Source organism: Ruditapes philippinarum, unplaced genomic scaffold (assembly GCF_026571515.1).
Source record: "Ruditapes philippinarum isolate M1 unplaced genomic scaffold, ASM2657151v2 ctg540_1_1_1_1, whole genome shotgun sequence".
NCBI classification, from domain to species: Eukaryota; Metazoa; Mollusca; class Bivalvia; order Venerida; family Veneridae; genus Ruditapes; species Ruditapes philippinarum.
The window spans coordinates 52,112-74,548 of NW_026857945.1; the positions used below are offsets into that span (position 1 = coordinate 52,112).

At 34.9% G+C, this 22,437-nt stretch overlaps 1 protein-coding gene across 1 annotated transcript in view; it reads left to right on the plus strand.

The window, feature by feature from the left end:
* The window catches only part of LOC132751566 (DNA-directed RNA polymerase III subunit RPC1-like), a gene marked incomplete at its 5' end in the record, with an annotated part of 259,988 nt that overhangs the window by 32,678 nt on the left and 204,873 nt on the right, over positions 1-22,437 (plus strand). Inside the window, 1 exon segment of the mRNA XM_060741739.1 lies at positions 16,464-16,548. Within this exon segment, the coding sequence (XP_060597722.1) occupies positions 16,464-16,548 (85 nt within the window).

Below are 22,437 nucleotides of genomic sequence, written 5' to 3' on the forward strand. Positions count from 1 at the left end.
GGGGGGGTGGAGTGAATCTTAAAGAAAACAGCATAATTGTCTGATGTATGGTTTTAGAATTATTCTTTAATTATACCCCCGCACAACAAATCAGCTTGTCAATCCGGCCGTCCGGCTCTCCGTCGGTTTTTTCTTGTCCGCCCAATAACTTAAGATTGCTTTGACCCTTAGTCTTCATATTTTGCATGGAGGTTAGTCATGATTAGTAGATGACCCCTATTGATTTTGAGGTCACCAGGTCAAAGGTCAAGGTCACAGGGGCCTTGACTTCAAAAAGCTTGTCTGCCCAATAACTTAAGATTCCTTTGACCTACAGTCTTCATATTTGGCATGGAGGTTAGTCATGATTAGTAGATGACCCCTATTGACTTTGAGGTCACCAGCTCAAAGGTCAAGGTCACAGGGGCCTTGACTTCAAAAAGCTTGTCCGCTCAATAACTTAAGATTCCTTTGACCCACAGTCTTCATATTTGGCTAGGTTAGTCATGATTAGTAGATGACCCCTATTGACTTTGAGGTCAAAGGTCAAGGTCACAGGGACCTTGACTTCAAAAAGCTTGTCTGCCCAATAACTTTAGCTTCCATTGACCCACAGTCTTCATATTTGGCATGGAAGTTAGTCATGATTAGTAGATGACCCTTATTGACTTTGAGGTCACCAGGTCAAAGGTCAAGGTCACAGGGGCCTTGACTATAAAAAGTTTGTCTGCCCAATAACTTTAGATTCCTTTGACCCACAGTCTTCATATTTGGAATGGAGGTTAGTCATGATTAGTAGATGACCCCTTTTGATTTTGAGGTCACTGGATCAAAGGTCAAGGTCACAGGGACTTTGACTTCAAAAAGTTTGTCTGCCCAATAACTTAAGATTCCTTTGACCAACAGTCTTCATATTTGGCATGAGGTTAGTCATGATTAATAGGTGACCCCCATTGATTTTTAAGACACTGGGTAAAAGGTCAAGGTCACAGGGGCCTTGACTAAAAAAGTTTGTCCACCCATTAACTTAAGATTCCTTTGACCCACAGTCTTCATATTTGGCATGGATGTTGATCATGACCATAAGGTGACCCCTATTGATTTTGAGGTCACTGGGTCAAAGGTCAAGGTCACAGGGACCTTGACAAAAAAAAGCTTTTCTTCTCAATTGCTTAAGAATGCCTGTCCGCAGTGTATTGATTTTGACATTTTCACATTTGAAGCATGTAGAATACATAACTTAGCAATGCACTGGCTTAGTTACCTCAGATTTGGCAGGGAGGTTGTCCTTGAGCTCTAAATGGCCACTGTTGATTCTAAAAAGTGGTATGCGGGGGTATTCACGCCATGATAGTGGCAGTTCTAGTTTCATATAATTATTGTACAAATTTATGTACCCCCTGAATTTTTAGCTCACCTGTCACAAAGTGACAGGGTGAGCTTTTGTGATCGCTTTTCGTCCGTCGTTAAACTTTTACTTTAAATGACATCTCCTCATAAACCACTAAGCCAATTTCATCAAAACTTCACAGGAATGTTCCTTTGGTGGTCACCTTTAAAAATTGTTCAAAGAATTAATTTTAATTCAATGCATAACTCTGGTTTCCATGGCAACCGAAAGAAAAAACTTTAAATGTCTTCTTTTAAAAAACCCTAAGAGCTAGAGCTTAGATATTTTGCATGAAACATCTTCTAGTGAGTGTCTACCAAGTTTGTTCAAATAAAATCCCTGGGGTCAAAATTGGCCCCGCCCCAGGGGGTCATTGATTTTCCCTATATACATATAGTAAAAACTTAAAAAATCTTCTTTTAAAGAACTCGAAGAGCTAGAGCTAAGATATTTAGCATGAAACATGTTTTAATGGGTGTCTACCTAGTTTGTTTAAATAAAAGCCCTGGGCTCAAAATTGGCCCCGCCCCAGGGGTCATTGATTTTCCTTATATGTGTATAGCAAAAACTTAAAAAATCTTCTTTGAAAAAACCCAAATAGCTAGAATTTAGACATTAAGCATGAAACATGTTCTAGTGAGTGTCTACAAAGTTTGTTCAAATAAAAGCCCTGGGGTCAAAATTGGCCCCTACCCGGGGGGTTATTGAATTTCCTGATATGTGTATAGCAAAAACGAAAAAATCTTCTTTTAAAAAACCCAATGAGATAGAGCTTAGATGTTTAGCATGAAACATCTTCTTATGGGTGTCTACCAAGTTTGTTCAAATAAAAGCCCTCGGGTGAAAATTGGCCCTGCAGGGGGATAGAAATCATTGTTTTTCATTATATGTGTGTAGTAAAAACTTAACATCGTGAAACATCTTCTAATGAGTGTCTTCCAAGTTTGTTCAAATAAAAGCCCTGGGGTTTAAACTGGCCCTGCTCCGGGGGTCTATATGCAGGTGAGCGACCTCAGGGCCATCATGGCCCTCTTGTTATTTTACCAGGTAAGGGGTAAAAATACTCCCAATGAAAAATAGAAGTGGGAACACTGGAAATATCTTGTTTTAAAAAACCCAAATAGCTAGCGCATAGATATTAAGCATGAAACATCCTCTAGTGGGTGTCTACCAAGTTTGTTCAAATAAAAGCCCTAGGGTAAAAATTGGCCCTGCCCCAGGGGGTCATTGATTTTCCTTATTTTTATATAGTTAGTAAAAACTTAAAAAATCCTCTTTTAAACAACCAAAATAGCTAGAGCTTAGATATTAAGCATGAAACATCCTCTAGTGGGTGTCTACCAAGCTTGTTCAAATAAAAGCCTTAGGGTAAAAATTGGCTCTGCCCCAAGGGGGTCTTTGATTTTCCTTATTTGTATATAGTGAAAAATTAAAAAATCCTCTTTTAAAACAAACCAAAATAGCTAGAGCTTAGATATTAAGCATGAAATTATCTTCTAGCGGGTGTGTACCAAGTTTGTTCAAATAAAGCCCTTTGGTAAAAACTGGCCCCACCCTATGGGGGTCATTGTTAACCAGGTTTTCCGAAGGAAAAAACTGGTTATTAGATTTAGGTATGTCGGCGGGCGGGCGGACGGGCGGGCGTAAACAATTTCTTCTGTGCGCAACTCCTCCTACATTTCTCAATGGATTTTGACCATATTTCACAGAAGCTTTGTAATCAAGTGCCCTGGCGCATATTGTCGGGGTTTTGTGATTGGATAATGTTTGACCTAATTATGGCCCTTTGTTTTTTTTCCTCATATAGAAGATATAGTGAGCAATTTCTTCTGAGTGCAACTCCTCCTACATTTCTCAACGGATTTTGACCAAACTTTTACAGAAGCTTTGTCATCAAGTGCCCTGGCGCATATTGTCGGGGTTTTGTGATTGGATAATATTTGACCGAATTATGGCCTTTGTTTTTTTTCCTTATATAGAATATATAGTGAACAATATCTTCTGTGTGCAACTCCTCCTATAATTCTTAAAGGATTTTGTTTAAACTTTCACAGAGTTTGTCATCAAGTGTCCTGATGCATATTGTTTGGGGTTTTGTGATTGGATAATTTTTGACCTTATTATGGTCCTTTATTTTTTTCTTTATACAGAATATATAGTGAACAATTTCTTCTATATTCGCAACTCCTCCTACATTTCTCAAGGGATTTAGTTCACCTTTCACAGAAGCTTTGTCATCAAGTGCCCTGATGCATATTGTTGGGGGCTTTGATTGGATAATTTTTGACCTAATTATGGCCCATTGTTATTTTTTCCTTATATAGAGTATGTAGTGAACAATTTCTTCTGTTGTGCAACTCCTACATTTCTCAAAGGATTTGTTCAAACTTTCACAGAAGCTTTGTCTTCAAGTGCCCTGATGCATATTGTCAGAGTTTTGTGATTGGATAAGTTTTTACCTAATATTGGCCCATTGGTTTTTTCCATAAAATTTAATTATTAGTGTAATATATCCTTTTAATCACAACAAACTTTATTTAGTTATAAAACTCTCTAGGTTGTTGCATGCCTGCCAGCTCATCTGCCTGCTTTTGGGTTCTGTAGAGTCAAGGTCAAGGTCATTGTTGCTAAAAATAGAAAATCTGTTTCCAGTCAGGTCACTGTTACTAAAAATAGAAAATAGGTTTCCGGTCAATAACTAGTTTGGAATATGAAATTTGGTGTTAAGCAAGTTTTTATAAGACCTCACTTGGGATGACTTTTGGCCTTCTAGGGTCAAGGTTACAGTTACTAGAAATAGAAAATTCATTATGCATGATTTTCATTACATATAGTTACATTGTTTGTTGCTTGTATTTGTATTTCAACTACAACAATTTATCTACAATGGTGATAATTGAAAACCTGGTTTCATGGCATTGCCATGTTTCTTGTTTTTCCTGTTATGTATATAGTAAAAACTTAAAAAAAATCTTTTTTTAAAAAACCCCAAAGACATAGGGCTAAGATATTTAACATTAAACATCTTCAAATGGGCGTCTACCAAGTTTGTTAAAATATTGGCTCTTTGGTTAAAATTGGCCCCGCCCAAGGGGGGGGGGGGTCATTGATTTTCCTTATATGTGTATAGTAAAAACTTAAAAATCCTATAAAAATTCCAAAGAGCTAGAGTTTAAATATTAAGCATGAAATATCTTCTAGTGAGTGTCTACCAAGTTTTATATCCCCAGCCGATGGAATCAGGAGGGGGATATTGTTTTGTTGTTGTCCATCAGGTCGACTGTCCGTCCTTCCGAGCAAACATATGAGAGCTATGAGCTTCATTCTGTATTTACATATAGAACAAAAACTCATGAAATTCATATTGTGAGCTTTTTTAAGCTCACCTATCAGAAAGTGACATGGTGAGCTTTTGTGATCGCTTTTCGTCTGGTGTCCGTCCAGCGTACAAACCCAGAGGTACTTGTTTGACTTGGAGAACAATGGGTAACAGTAAGTTCTCTTTGATCCTATTCATTCTATTTTTACTTGTGTGTCTTTTTTTAAGCCTTGTGGAGGTCATTGTTTTTCCCTTTATGCATATAGTAAAATTTTTTAAAAATCTTCTTTTAAAAATTTCAAATAGAGCTTAGATTTTAGGCATGAAACATCTTCTGGTTGGTGTCTACCAAGTTTGTTCAAATAATAGCACTAGAGTCAAAATTGGCCCGGCCCCAGGGAGGCCATTGTTTTCCCTGTATGTACAGAGCTCCAGATAATTTTTTTGAGGGGTCTAGAGTGAGGGGTAAAATGCAAATTCTGAAAAACTTAAGGAGTCAAATCTGTCAAAAAAGCATTTTGCATTTTTTATAAACAAATTAAACTTATTGTTTTTGTTTGTTTGTTTGTTTATTTTCTTTTTTAGAAACACTTTTACAAATAAGATACTGATTCAATGTGAAACAATACAAAACATGCTCTGTAAAGTCAGACTTCCAGAGTATACTGGAACTCAAGTTTAGGATACACAGCAAAATTATCAGGGCTTCCATTTTCAAAATTTGGAAGTCAAAGACTTCAAAATCTCTGATATTGGAAGTCACATTTAATAGGTAAAGAAGGAAAACATTAGATTTTGGAAGTCAACAATCCAAAATGAAGGAGTAAATTACTCCCAAACTTCCAGTAGTGGAAGCCCTGAAATTATTTTATATTCTAGGAGTCAATATTTTCTTTCTTTATTTCTGTTGGCATGTACCTTATCATGTACTCCAGTTTGAACAATTATAGTTGAAACTAGAATTAAAGAAAAATAAACAAGATTTTTTTATCCTCCTTAAAAAAAAGTATTGGTCTGAGAGAAAATTGTCCGTAACTGTAGACTGGGTATGAAAATATTAAGTACAAAACTGCAGGTGAAAAACATGTCTTTTTGTTCCAACAAAAGTTGAAGAAATTAAAATATATTTAACCAGGTTTTCCGAAGGAAAAATCTGGTTATTAGATTGAGGTATGTCGGCGGGCGGGCAGGCGTAAACAATTTCTTCTGTGCGCAATTCCTCCTACATTTCTCAAGGGATTTTGTTCAAACTTTCACAGAAGCTTTGTCATAAAGTTGCCTGATGCATACTGTTGGGGTTTTGTGATTGGATAATTTTTGACCTAATTTCCGCCCTTAGTTTTTTATTCCTGATACAAAATATATAGTGAACAATTTCTTCTGTGCGCAACTCCTCCTACATAATAAATTTCTCAAGGGATTTTGTTCAAACTTTCACAGAAGCTTTGTCATCTAGTGCCCTGATGCATATTGTTGGGTTTTTGTGATTGTATAATTTTGGACCTTATTATGGCCCTTTGTTTTTTTCCCTTATATAGAGTATATAGTGAACAATTTCTTCTGTTGCCCAACTGCTTCTACATTTCTCAAAGGATTTTGTTCAATTTTTCAGAGATTAGCTTTATCTTCAAGTGCCCTGATGTGTATTGTCAGGGTTTTATGATTGGATAAGTTTTTACCTTTTATCTTATTATGGCCTTTTGTTTTTCCATAAAATTTAATTATTATTGTAATATATCCAATTAATCACAACAAACTTTATTTAGTTATAAAATAGAAACTATCTAGGTCTTTGCATGCCTGCCAGCTCATCTGCCTGCTTTTGGGTCCTGTAGAGTCAAGGTCAAGGTCATTGTTGCTAAAAATAGAAAATCTGTTTCCAGTCAGGTCACTGTTACTAAAAATAGAAAATAGATTTTTGGTCAATAAACAGTTTGGAATAAGATGTTTTTATGAAATTTGTGGTAAAGCAAGTTTTTATGATGACCTCACTTGCGATGGCTTTTTGGCCTCCTAGGGTCAAGGTTACAGTTACTTAAAATAGAAAACTTATATTCATGATTTACATTGCACATAGTTACATTGTTTGTTGCTTGTATTTGTATTTTAACTATAACCTATTTATCTACAATGGTGATAATTGAAAACCTGGTTTCATGGCATTGCCATGTTTCTTGTTTTGTTTATATTGAGGCATAAGCATGTTAATAGATGCATAAACAAACTTAATACTATGTTAACTCCTACGATGATTATCTGGCACAAATTTTATCAATAATTTCACAGGTTGATCTACGGGAGTTACCTCCCTTCTGTACTTCCTGCTACTTTCGTTTTTAACATTCGTTGTTGACAACAGAATTTTTAGTTTTCAAAGCAATAAAATGGAAATATAATGATTTTTATGCTCAAAACACCCTCTTTCTAAATATCAAATGTTTACACTTCTATTCTGGGGGGGGAACAACAACAGGAATTGGAATCATCAATATCAAGAGGAGATGCGCATATCGTTGGCTTGTTCCAGTCAGACCTTTTAACTCGGAGTTATTGCCCTTGATTAGTTATGCATTATGCATATAGAGCAAAAATCGTTTCGGCGCTACTTCTCTGCAACTACTGGCTGGAATTTAATGAAACTTTATGGGAAACTTCAATACCGAGAGGAAATGCGCATATCGTCGGCTTGTTCCAGTCAGACCTTTTAAGTCGGAGCTATGGCCCTTGATTAGTTATGCATTATGTACATAGAGCAAAAATTGTTTCTACTACTGGTTTGAATTCAACAAAACTTCATGGGAACCATCAATACCAAGAGGAGATGCGCATATCGTCGCCTTGTTTGGGTCAGACACTTTAACTCAGTTATGGCCCTTGATTAGTTATGCAGTATGCATATAGATCAATTATCCATTCCGTAATACTTCTCTGCAACTACTGGCTGGAATTCAACGAAATTTTATGGGAACCTTCAATACCAAGAGGAGATGGGCATATAGTCAGCTTGTTCTGGTCGGACACTTTAAATCAGTGTTATTGTCCTTGATTAGTTATGCATATGCATAAAGAGCAATAATCGTTTCGGCACTACTTCTCTGCAAGTTCTATCTGGAATTCAACGAAAATGTATGGGAATCATCAATATCAAGAGGAGATATGCATATCGTCTGCTTGTTCTGGTCAGATACTTTAACTTAGAGTTATGGCCCTTGATTAGTTATGCTGTATGCATATAGAGCAATAATCGTTTCCGCGCTTCTTCTCTGCAACTACTGATTAGAATTCAATGAAACTTGATGGGAACCTTCAATACCAAGAGGAGATGCGCATATAGTCGCCTTGTTCCGGTAAGACACTTGAACTCGGGGTTATGGCCCTTGATTACTAATGCAGTATGCATATAGAGCAATAATCGTTTCTGCGCTACTTCTCTGCAACTACTGGCTAGAATTCAATGAAACTTTATGGGAATCATCAATATCAAGAGAAGATGCCCATATCGTTGGCTTGTTCCGGTCAGATACTTTAACTCAGAGTTATGGCCCTTGATTAGTTATGCATGATGCATATAGAGCATTAATTGTTTCAGCGCTACTTCTCTGCAACTATACTGGCTGAAATTCAATTAAACTTCATGAGAACCATTTATACCAAAAGGAGATGTGCATAATTTGTTGCCTTGTCCAGAGCAGACCCTTCATTACGTAGTTATGGCCCTTGATTAGTTATGTAGTGTGAATATATAGCAAAATTGCTATTTCTTTGCAACTGCTGTATTGATTTCAACAAAACTTAATGGGAATTATCGATACAAAAAGACAATTTACATCTGATTGGCAGATATTACTATTTAACTCTGTTATTTCCCTGAATGTTTATCATGTACAAAGAATATTGCTGTTTACGCCATGATAAATATTTATAAATAAAGCCTTATGTCTTCTGTTGTTGTCACACGTGACATGGTGAGCTTTTGTGATCCGATCATCCGTAAACTTTTACTTTAAACAACATCTCCTCATACACCGCTAATCCAATTTCATCCAAACTTCACAGGAATGTTCCTTTGGTAGTCAGTGTCTACCAAATTTGTTCAAAGAAAAGCCCTGGGTTCAAAATTGGCCCTGCCCCGGGGTGTCATTGATTTTCCTTATTTGTATATAGTAAAAACTTAAAAATCTTCTTTTAAAAAACCCAAATAGCAAGAGCTTAGATATTAAGCATGAAACATCTTCTAGTGGGTGTCTACCAAGTTTGTTCAAATAAAAGCCCTGGGGTCAAAATTGGCCCCGCCCAAGGGTCATTGTTTTTCCCTTTATGTATATAGTAAAAACTTAAAAAATATTCTTTAAAAAAAACCTAAGAGCTAGAACTTGGATATTTGTCATGAAACATCTTCTAATGGGTGTCTACCAAGTTTGTTCAAATAAATGTCCCTGGTTTAAAATTTGCCCGCCCGGGGGCCTATATACAGGTGAGTGATTTCAGGGCCATCATGGCCCTATTGTGTTAGTAATAACCAGTACTCAGCGGGGGATATAAATTCAACGAATTTGATTGTTCAAATAAAAGCCCTGGGGTCAAAATTGGCCCCTCCGAGGGGGGGGGGGGTCATTGTTTTTCCCAATATGTATATAGTAAAAACTTAAAAAAATCTTCTGATAAAAATTCCAAAGAGCTAGAGCTGAGATATTTTATAATGAAACATCTTCTAATGGGTGTCTACCTAGTTTGTTCATTCACTCATCAATGACCTTGACTTTGAAGGTCAAATTATTGAAATTTTCATTTTTTTGGCTATTATTGGCTGTAACTTTGTTATTTTTGAATGGATTGTCTTCAAACTTGAACATAATAATCTTCAAAGATAACTGTTAAAAATATACCGAAAGACCTTGACCTTCACTCATTAATGACATTGCCTTTGAAGGTCAAATTATTGAAATTTTCATTGTTTTGGCAGTAACTGACTGTAACTTTGCTATTTTTGAAGGGATAAACTTCATATTATAACAGAACATTCTTAAGGACCAGACCTTGTTGTTTATCAAACCCAAATTTGCTTGGGCTCTTTAATGACCTTGACCTTGAAGGTTATATTACTGAATTTTCTCAGATTGTGCATTTATCGGTGTGTGTGTGTGTATGTATAGTATATGTATTATATATAAATATATATATAAATGTGTGTGTGTATATATATACATATATGCAGGTATATATATATATGCATGTATATATATATATCAAATATATATATATATATATATATATATATATATATATATATATATACATGTATATAATTGCGTCATGTTTTTCTATTTTTAGAAATTGCGTCATTTTTTCTATTTTTAGAAATTGCGTCATTGTTGCTATTTTTAGTAATTGCGTCATTTTTTTTCTATTTTTAGAAATTGCGTCATTGTTTCTATTTTTAGAAATTGCGTCATTTTTTTCTAGGTTTAGAAATTGCGTCATTTTTTCTATTTTTAGGAATTGCGTCATTGTTGCTATTTTTAGAATTTGCGTCATTTTTTCCTATTTTTAGAAATTGCGTCATTTTTTCTATTTTTAGAAATTGTGTCATTGTTGCTATTTTTAGAAATTACGTCATTTTTGTTATATTTTTAGAAATTGCGTCATTTTTTCTATTTTTAGAAATTGCGTCATTGTTGCTAATTTTAGTAATTGCGTCATTTTTTTCTATTTTTAAAATTGCGTCATTTTTTTCTATTTTTAGAAATTGCGTCATTGTTGCTATTTTTAGTAATTGCGTCATTTTTTTTCTATTTTTAGAAATTGCATCATTGTTTCTATTTTTAGAAATTGCGTCATTTTTTTCTAGTTTTAGAAATTGCGTCATTTTTTCTATTTTTAGAAATTGCGTCATTGTTGCTATTTTTAGAAATTGCGTCATTGTTGCTTTTTTTAGAAATTGCGTACTGTTGCTATTTTTAGAAATATGCTTAATGTTTCTATTCATATATATACAAAATATATAAACAAAACTAATGTGACAAGACAGACCAACTAAATTTATAAAAGGAAACATCAATATATGTTCAAACCTTTCTATGTTTGCGTTTAGAAAAAGTAAAAAGTCGAGCGTTGCCCCCGCCCGGCGGTGGCTCTTGTTTTAATTTACATCGTGGCATACAACCTATGTTACCGGTATTTACAACTTGCAATGACAATTAGCTGAAACATTCGCTGAATCTTGTAGATTGCATCACCTCATATTTAGTGGTAATTTTCAGAGTGTTTTACCACTAATACCTGCCTGCAGGCGGATTAAATTTATACTGGCCAGTTGTTAATTACAGTGTGTGACACCTTCGCTCAGGAAGCCACAGGGGGTAAACAATTAATCTTTTAATTGTTCAAAATTATTGCCGATAATTGTTTGTTGGAATGGGCACATATATATACCAATCAAAGGATAAGTGTCACGATAGCAATGCTGTAAGAAGATAATCGTTCGTTATTAGCGTTATAGACTAGATTATAAAAACTTGACAATAAAATAATATAAAAATGTAAAATTTCTTCCTTCAAAGTAGATTATTTTAGATTTTTTTTTACTGGGACATAAATCTTCTCCGGGACAGACACCTTATTTCCGGGAGTTTCCCGGACATCCGGGACATTATGGCATGTATGGGTCATAACTGGTTTTGATTGGTATTGATTTTTGGGTCACAAGGTCAAAGGTCAAGGTCACTGAGGCCTTATGTCAGAATGATTTTCGCTGATTATCTAAAGTATTCATCACAAAGTTTTCATATTTGACAGAGTGATAAGTCATAACTTGTAGATGACCCCTATGGATGTTCAGGTCACTAGGTCAAAGGTCAAGGTCACAGGTGCCTTAAATTTTGATTACTATTTATTACAAAGTCTTCATATTTCACATATTGATTGGTCGTAACTAGTAGATGACCTCTATTGATTTTGGGGTCACTAGGTCAAAGTTCAAGGTCACAGGGGCCTTGGATGGTAGTATGTTTTTAACTTATTATCTTGGTTACTTTTTAGCTCACCTGTCACAAAGTGACAGGGTGAGCTTTTGTGATCGCTTTTCGTCCGTCCGTCGTCCGTCCGTCCGTAAACTTTTACTTTAAATGACATCTCCTCTTAAACCACTAAGCCAATTTCATCCAAACTTCACTGGAATGTTCCTTTGGTGGTCACCTTTAAAAATTGTTCAAAGAATTTAATTCCATGCAGAACTCTGGTTGCCATGGCAACCGAAAGAAATTTTTTTAAATATCTTCTCTTAAAAAAGCCCAAGAGCTAGAGCTTAGATATTTGGCATGAAACATCTTCTAATGAGTGTCTACCAAGTTTGTTCAAATAAAAGCCCTGGGGTCAAAATTGGCCCCGCCCCAGGGGGTCTTTGATTTTCCCTATATGCATATAGTAAAAACTTAAAATATCTTCTTTTAAAGAACCCAAAGAGCTAGAGCTAAGATACTTAGCATGAAACATCTTCTAATGAGTGTCTACCAAGTTGTTCAAATAAAAGCCCAGGGGTCAAAATTGGCCCAGCCCCAGGGGGTCTTTGATTTTCCCTATATGCATTTAGTAAAAACTTAAAAAATTCTCTTTGAAAAAACCCAAACAGCTAGAGTTTAGATATTAAGCATGAAACATCTTCTAGTGAGTGTCTACCAAGTTTGTTCAAATAAAAGCCCTGGGGTCAAAATTGGCCCCGCCCCAGGGGGTCTTTGATTTTCCCAATATGCATATAGTAAAAAGTTAAAAAATCTTTTTTGAAAAAACCCAAACAGCTAGAGTTAAGATATTAAGCATGAAACATCTTATAGTGAGTGTCTACCAAGTTTGTTCAAATAAAAGCCCTGGGGTCAAAATTGGCCCCGCCCCAGGGGGTCTTTGATTTTCCCTATATGCATATAGTAAAAACTTAAAAAAAAATTCTTTGAAAAAACCCAAATAGCTACAGTTAAGATATTAAGCATGAAACATCTTCTAATGAGTGTCTACAAAGTTTGTTCAAATAAAAGCCCTGGGTTCAAAATTGGCCCCGCCCCAGGGGGTCATTGATTTTCCCTATATGCATATAGTAAAAACTTAAAAAATCTTCTTTTAAAGAACTCAAAGAGCTAGAGCTAAGATATTTAGCATGAAACATGTTCTAATTGGTGTCTACCAAGTTTGTTCAAATAAAAGCCCTGGGGTCAAAATTGGCCCCGCCCCGGGTGTCAATGATTTTCCTTCTATGTATATAGCAAAAACTTAAACAATCTTCTTTGAAAAACCCAAATAGCTGGAGTTTAGATATTAAGCATGAAACATCTTCTAGTGAGTGTCTACAAAGTTTTTTCAAATAAAAGCCCTGGAATAAAAATTGGCCCCGCCCCGGGTGTTATTGATTTTCTTTATATTTGTAAAAATCTTCTTTGAAAAATCCTAAATAGCTAGAGTCTAGATATTAAGCATGAAACATCTTCTAGTAATTGTCTAACAGGTTTGTTCAAATAAAGGCCCTGGGGTCAAAATTGGCCCCGCCCCAGGGGTGTCATTGGTTTTAACTATATGTGTATAGTAAAAACTTAAAAATCTTCTTTTAAAAAAACCCAATGAACTAGAGCTTAGATGTGTCTACCAAGTTTGTTCAAATAAAAGCCCTTGGGTAGTAAAAACTTAACATCTTGAAACATCTTCTAATGGGTGTCTTCCAAGTTTGTTTAAATGAAAGCTCTGGGGTTTAAACTGGCCCCGCTCCGGGTGCCTTTATACAGGTGAGCGACCTCAGGGCCATCATGGCCCTCTTGTTATCACAAAGTCTTCATATTTCACATATTGATTGGTCATAACTAATAGATGACCCCTATTGATTTAGGGGTCAAAGGTCAAGGTCACAGGGGCCATATATGTTTGAATGCTTACCTCTCACTATCTTGGTTACTATTTACCTCAACGTCTTCATATTTCACATATTGATGGGTCATAACTAGTAGATAACCCCTGTTTATTTTGGGGTCACCAGGTCGAAGGTCAAGGTCACAGGGTCCTATGATTTCAGTTCATGATCTTGAAAGCTTATTATCAGAAAGTCTTCATATTTCACATAGTGATTGGTCATGACTAGTAGATGACCTGTATTGCTTTTGGGATTACTAGTTTAAAGGTCAAGGTCACAGGGGCCTTAAATGTCAGAATGGTATCCGCTCATTATCTTGAAAGCTATTTATCACAAAGTCTTCATATTTCACATACTGATTGGTCATAACTATTAGATGACCCCTATTGATTTTGGGTCACTAGTTCAAAGGTCAAGGTCACAGGGCCCTTAAATGTCAGAATGGTTTCCGCTCATTATGTTTAAAACTATTTATTACAAAGTTTTCATATTTTTTCTTTTTTCATAACTTGTAAAGTACCAAATTCAAAACAACTTCATACAATGGTCAAGCACAATAAGGGAAGTGCAGTGCACAAGAACCATGACTCTGTCTAGAGTAATTTTAGAGTTATTGCGCTTTGCTACTTTTCAATTGCGTTTTTCTTGTCCAGAGCATAACTTGAAAACTACTAGTTGGAGTTCAATACAACTTAATACAATGGTCATGCACATTGAGAAGAAGTGCAGAACACAAGAACCATAACTCCATCTTTACTAATTACACTTGATACTTTTCCTTGTCCAGAGCATAACTTGATAAGTACTGGTTGGAATTCAAAAGAACTTCATACTATAGTCACGCACAATAAGAGGAGGTGCAGTGCACTAGAACCATAACTCTATCCAGAGTAATTATAGAGTTATTGCCCATTGGTACTTTTCCATTGCTTTTTCTTGTCCAGAGCATAACTTGAAAACTTTCAGTTAGAATTCAATACAACTTCATGCAAAGGTCAAACGCATTGAGAGAAAATGCAGTGCACAAGAACCATAACTCCATCTTGACTAATTACATAGTTATTACCCTTTGATACTTCTTTTTTGTCCGGAGCATTACTTCTAAAGTACTGAATTCAAAACAACTTCATACAATGGTAAAGCAGTGCACAAGAACCATAACTCTATTTAGAGTAAGAATAGAGTGATTGCCCTTTGTTAATTTTCCTTGTTGCAGAGCATAACAAGAATTATGGTGGTTGGAAGTCAATACAATTTCATACAATGGTCAAGTACATTGAGAGGAAACACAGTGCGCATTTAAAGAGTTTTTGCCCTTTGTTACTTTTTATTGTCCAGTGCATAACTTGAAAATTAATGGTTGGAATTCAATGAAACTTTATACAATGGTCAAGCTCAGTGAGATGAAGTGCAGTGCACAGAAACCATAACTCTATTTGGACTACTTACATAGTTATTGCCCTTTGTCATTTTTTTGTCAACTGTATAACTAGACTTGTCAAGTTGGAATTCAATACGACTTCATAAAATGGGAGGAAGTGCAGTGTACAATAACCATAACTCCATCTTCAGTATTTGTAGAGTTATTGCCCTTTGTTCCTTTTTCTTGTCTGGTGTGCATAACTGTAAAACTAATGTTAAGATTCAATGCAACTTCATACAATGGTCAAGCGCAATGAGAGGAAGTACATGTACAGTGCTCAAGAAGCATAACTCTTTCTGACCTTATTACAGAGTTATTCACTAAAACTTCATCAATGGTCAACCACAGTGAAAGGAAATGCAACATACAAGAACCACAACTATCTTTAATTGCCCACAGCCATAACTCTTTCAATTCTTTTACAAGGTATTCTGTTACTAGTAACTTCCTCATTTTAGAAGCAGTCTTGCAGGGGTATTAATTACATTTAGTGATAGTTCTCGGGGCCATAACACCATTTTTGGGGAAGGGGCCTCGGCCTTTTTCTTGGGGGGAAAATATGCGTGATTTTGGCATACTTTGGGAAAAGGGGTCTCAAATTGAACACAAACTTTTAACAAGTTCTTCAAAATAGAAAAGCAAAAAGCACTGGGAAATACTAATAAGATAGTAAAAGACCTTAATTCAACAGCATCATTTAATTTTGTTCTAAATTCTATGGGAAATTTAAAGACTGGGGAATTTTGAGGACCAAACTGGGGAAAAAAAGAGGCTAGTTTGTTGGTTGGGGAAGCAGCCTATATTCGGCCTATACAAAGGTTTTTTTGGCCCTGGTTCTAGTTTTATTTCCCTTAGTGTGGAATATATGTCTGCACATTTACTTATGTTATATATACAGTAAAATATGTATTAAGCGACCGTGCAATGGAAACACCAAAAATGGTTGCTTAATGAAACAGTCTTTTAAGGCAAAGCGTGATAAAAAAGTCAAAATTAGTATATTTGTGATGACTAAAGCAAGCATGTTTAGCACCATATTAAATGACAGATATAACACATCAAATGGTTTCCAGTGTACTAGCTATTTGATTTTATATATTGATTAGTCATTGATATTTGGCTTTCTATATATTGGTACAAAGTTATCCATCAATGACATCCCAAATTTTAATAGAAAAAAACTAATTATAATATTGAAAGAGATTATATTAAGTTGTTGGTTCAGGTGTTAGGCTTTTTACTCCAGGATACAAGGTTGCCCTTCTGAGGTTCCAGAAATGTTTTTTTTGTATTACACTATGCTAAATATCGAAGGCTGATAGGAAGAGACGTGCAAATGAGCCCAAATCTTACTGTAGTTTTGTTACCTTGCTATTAAATCCACCATTCATCTGTACATCTTCAGTGAGTAATATTCAATGTTTACAGTAGTCAGTTTTCATTGAAATTAAAAATGTATTTATAGGTAACAGGGGATTTTCTATCGGTATTGGAGATGTCACACCAGGTTATGGTCTGATTAAAGCCAAGAACCAGTTGCTGGATGATGGGTAATGTATTTTATACTGTATCAAAATATAATTATATATCATAAATTCCTACACGGTCATACCATCATTAAGCCAAAGTTTTAGAAAATGGTTAGAAACTTTTTACTGTTAAATCAAGCTTTTTTGAGGCTAATTGTTTAGATGAATTTTAAATTACCAGCTTTTCACTTTAAGTAAGGATTTCAAAGATATCCTTTTGAACCCTACCTTTATTCTAATGTTTACCTGTGCTTTAATGAAAAAAAAATGAATTTAAACAAAGGGAAAAGGAAAAAATGTTAAAAATAAGTTGAAATTATCATTCAAACAAATTATTAGACTTTCTTGTTAAGAAGATATTATCAGTGTAGAAATACCATGTGACCTTGACAAAAAAAAAAAAAAAAAAAAAAAAAAACTAGTTCAATAATACCTTTTACTGTATGTTTTAATACATCTCTGCCTAATATTGGTGAAATCTTAAATAAATATTGGGATCTATTACTTTTGTCTGATAAGGTAAGCGTTAAAAATATACATACCAAGTTCAAACCTATTTTAGCATATAGACGTCCTAAAAACATTCGAGATTATCTTATGAGAAGTGCACATTTTTATCTAGCCAATGTTTACGAAGTAGATGTTCACATTGTAACAATATAATTGTTGGTTCCCAATTTAATAGCAGCATAACAGGTAGTTCTTTTGATTTACACAATGATGTTAATTGTACTACGCGTAATGTAATTTACCTCATTACATGTAAAGGCTGTAAAAAGCAATACGTAGGTCAGCCTAATCAAAATGTATCATGCAGAATGAATAAACATAGATTTGATATAAGAAATTGTGACGTTAATCCAGTTTCACATGTTGCGATCCATTTCGGATCAAACGATAATAAGTGTTCATTGTCAGATTTTTCATTTTTACCTATAGAAATTATAGACAACAACATGGACCGGTTATGTAAAGAATCTTTTTGGATCCATAAATTAAATACTATGATTCCAAATGGACTAAATAATAAAGTATTGTTTGATTTATAATAGGTTACATGAATATTAATATGTTTGTCTATTATCTTATTAGCTCGACTATTCCATAAGAATAAGTAGAGCTATTGCAGTCACCCGAGCGTCGGCGTCGGCGTAACCACTTATGTTAAAGTTTTTGTAATAGTTCAAATATTTTCAAAGTCCATAGACATATGGCTTTGAAACTTTGCACACTTGTTCACCATCATGACCCCAACCTGTAGACAGGAGGAGGTAACTCTATCAAGCATTTTGACAGAATTATGCCCCTTTTTCGACTTAGAATTTACGTTAAAGTTTTTGTAATAGTTCAAATATTTTCAAAGTCCATTGACATATGGCTTTAAAACTTTGCACACTTGTTCACCATCATGACCCCAACCTGTAGACAAGAGGAGGTAACTGTATCAAGCATTTTGACAGAATTATGCCCCTTTTTCGACTTAGAATTTACGTTAAAGTTTTTGTAATAGTTCAAATATTTTCAAAGTCCATTGACATATGGCTTTGAAACTTTGCACACTTGTTCACCATCATGACCCCAACCTGTAAACAGGAGGAGGTAACTGTATCAAGCATTTTATTTACTATCAAGCACTAAGAATAGTCGAGCGTTGCTGTCCTACCGACAGCTCTTGTTTTTATTAACACTGTCTAATAGACATCTGTATCACTGTTGATCCATTTTAATTCATGTACCAGCTTTATTTATAGCATAAATATTTGTTTCTACATGTTATCATAATTTTGCCGCTAAACGCCATAACGTTTTTCGCGCGTTTAACGCGTGTTCCGTTATGACGTTGCTTCCGGTAATTTTATTATGTTTTGCACTGATGAAGGCATATAGCCCAAACGTTTGCAATTAAATTAAATTACTAAATGTTCGTGTTTGTGTGGCTTGTCTGATTATGTGACCTTGACGTCATTTTTGGCATCATTTCCAAGACAAATATTTCTCGATTCAAGAAAGAAAATAGCAGTAAGTATTTTATTAGCTCGACTATTCGATAAGAATAAGTAGAGCTATTGTAGTCACCCGAGCGTCGGCGTCGGCGTCTGCGTCTGCATCGGCGTAACCACTTATGTTAAAGTTTTTGTAATAGTTCAAATATTTTCAAAGTCCATTGACATATGGCTTTGAAACTTTGCACACTTGTTCACCATCATGACCCCAACCTGTAGACAGGAGGAGGTAACTCTATCAAGCATTTTGACAGAACTATGCCCCTTTTTCGACTTAGAATTTACGTTAAAGTTTTTGTAATAGTTCAAATATTTTCAAAGTCCATTGACATATGGCTTTGAAACTTTGCACACTTGTTCATCATCATGACCCCAACCTGTAGACAGGAGGAGGTAACTCTACTAAGCATTTTGACAAAATCATGCCCCTTTTTCGACTTAGAATTTACGTTTAAGTTTTTGTAATAGTTCAAATATTTTCAAAGTCCATAGACATATGGCTTTGAAACTTTGCACACTTGTTCACCATCATGACCCCAACCTGTAAACAGGAGGAGGTAACTGTATCAAGCATTTTGTTTTACTATCAAGCACTAAAAATAGTCGAGCGTTGCTGTCCTACCGACAGCTCTTGTTCCTTTACCAATTTCTTTGGGATGTCTACGGGGGAAAATATAAGCTTGCCACAGAATATTGGATTCCATCAGTGTATTATCAAACATTTTGGATAACCTTGGAAGTTGTTTGTATAGGAGCAGACTTCAGTTGCAAGCTATTTCGTTTTATTGCATTATCTGATCAACAGCATGATTAAAAAGTCAAGAGTACATAAACCTGGAGTAGGAAAGGCAAAATCCTACTTAAATATGTTTATATTTTTATGCCAACGCAGCATCTGCACTGTGTTGGCATATAGCAATTCACCTGTGTGTGTGTGTTTGTGTGTATGTATGTTATAATGTATGTGTGTTATATAGATAATATAGTGAACTTCAGAATCTTCTTGTGACAAAACACAGAGCAAAACACAAGTCCAATTTCAACCAAACTTGGCAGGATTGATCTTTGGGTGAAGGGCTACCAAAGTTGTTCAAAGAACTTAATTCCATTTATAAATCTGGTTGCCATGGCAACCAAAAGGAATTATTAGAATAAATTAAAAAAATCTACCTGTAAAGACCCACATGGCCTAGAGCATAGATATTTTGCAATCTCTACCAAGATTGTTCTAATTATAGCCCTAAAATTCAGTTTCAGCTCAATAACTTGAGTTTGCTTTGGCCTATTGACACCAAAATTGGTGTATAGATAGCTTATATCGAGAGGCAGCTTGGCTAAAATTCCTAAAAAAGTGAAAAATTCAAAGGGAATTCCTAAAATGCCCTTTTTTTTCACTGAAATTCCTAATTTTTTTATCTTTTGTTATAAACATACTTATAACTTGTAACCCTGATCACAAACATAACAAAGTCGACCATGTTTTGAACATGGTCAAAAATGATTTGCCATCTCAAAATTGGTGACATTGAAATGGTTTCGTTTCAACTAAAAGTTACTTTGACTGTCTGTAACATTGCTATCATGTAATCAAAGCAGTTGTTGATAATCATGTTGACAGTTAACAGCAAAAACATTACCATATCATGGTCCTGGAACTTAAAAAATAACCATAAGAGGTTCACTTTTTCTGGAATATTTTGACACTGTTTTGCCAACCTCAGATATCTTGAATTTTATGTTTGTTCTTTTTTCCCAAATGGCTGAACTGGTCCATTTATATCATATCATATTTGAAAATGATCATTATGAAGCTGTTATATAAATAAATAAATATAAAGCTCATTTCCAGTTATCATTTTCACACATTTTGCAATTATATGATCTAGATAAACTGCAATTGAATGGTCTGTGTGATGAACTTTTTTGATGTGCAATTCTGTGTGTTGATTATAGATGCTTCCCATAAATTTTGTTCAAATGACTGTACTAAGACTAATGCCTTTTTACTTCCTACTTGTACAAAAAATTTCATTTGTCCATATTCAAAAGCTGCATTGTGCATTAATTTCACTTTATAAGAATTCCTTTTAGAGTCTCGTGGTTATTACACTCCCAAAACATAGGTAGAACATGTTCTTTTGACATGTTCAACTATTGAAAAAACATATTTCAAATATGGTTTGAACATGGTTTGACTATGACCATTTCCACAGGGGAGGCAGTTGACCAGTGAGTCCACACTGGTAGACACCTTTGCTCTAACTAAACTAGAGAATTATTTGTGAGTTACTTTTGTATCAAATTTGCAAAGGTTAGCCCACATCATGGTCTTTTTGGGCCTTAGTTTAGTTATAAAATTTCAAATTTTAGCCCTAAAATTTTTTATTATGTACCATAAAATTCCTAATTTTAGCCCTAAAATTTCTAAAATATTGCCCTAAAATTTGCCCTAATTTTATGTCAGAAAGTGCTACTGGTCGGGGACCATCAACCGGACACTTTTTGAACATTTTTCCGTACAGATTTCATAATTTTTAACCTAGAGACCTTAAAATTTGACACAGTTTAGCTAGGTTCTTCTCCTAACTAACAAACTAGTTTGTTTATTTCTGATTGTACTGACACTTATATCTGAGGCTTGACAAGGAGGGTATCAAAATTACCTAGATTGTCTACACTACAGTACCATGTGTCCGGACAGATATGTACATCACATGATTTAATTCAGGTAAAGGCTTGGGTGTTTTGATTTTAGATTTTTATCATGATATACAATATTTCAGCAACAAATGCTTAAGTTTTGGATATTCTATTGTTTACTCTGCAAATGATTATAGCTGATATATGAGGTCAGGCAATGCTTTCTTGACCCCCCAAATGACAACGTCAACATTCTAGAAAAAGGCATTAAAATATTACCATTTACGGAGGTTGAAATAAATTAATTTACTTAATTTTAGTAGAAACATGCATTTATTGTTGATGAAAAAGTGACTGAAAACCACTGAACATCGAAAATACTAAATTAAGCATTTTCGGGGCCGTCCGGGTTTGGTAGTTGTCCGGTTTTGGTGGTCCCCAACCAGTAGACAGCCTGAATTTACAATTGAAGAAATTGGCAAAATTTACGCCATGAATAATAAAAATATGAACATAATTATTTAGGTAACATTTTGCCTTCAGTACTCCTGTTTGATGTAATCCTGACATTTTAATCATGACGTAGATCAGATAATACAATAAAACGAAATTGCTTGCAACTGAAGCCCCCCGCTCTAATACAATCAACTTCCAAGATTATACAAAGTGTTTGATAAAATGGCTCAGATACTGAAGGAGATCCAATATTCTGTGGCAAGCTTATATTTTTCCCCATACACTGGTTACTTCCCAAAGAAATTGGTACAGAAATAAAATACTTATGGCTTTTTTCTTTTCCGAAACAAGCAATATTTGTCTTGGAAATGATGCCGAAAATGACGTCAAGGTCACATGGTATTGCTACACTGATTATGCAAGTTTAAGGTTAGTGATTGTATTTAATTATGCCCTTGTTTTGTCTTTCATAATACACATGGAGCACAGAAAATTTTTCAAAGTATTATGTATTGTTTTTGCCTTAGCCGTCTGTCCGTCCTTACAAACATATAGATACTTAGATGGCTATGGGAACTATAGGTAACAGTAAATTTCCTTTGATACTATTCATTCAGTAAGCTCTTATATATGGCTTCTTTTTAGCTCACCTGTCACAAAGTGACAGGGTGAGCTTTTGTGATCGCTTTTCGACCGGCGTCCGTCCGTAAACTTTTACTTTAAATGACATCTCCTCATAAACCATTAAGCCAATTTCATCCAAACTTCACAGGAATGATCCTTTGGTGGTCACCTTTAAAAATTGTTCGAA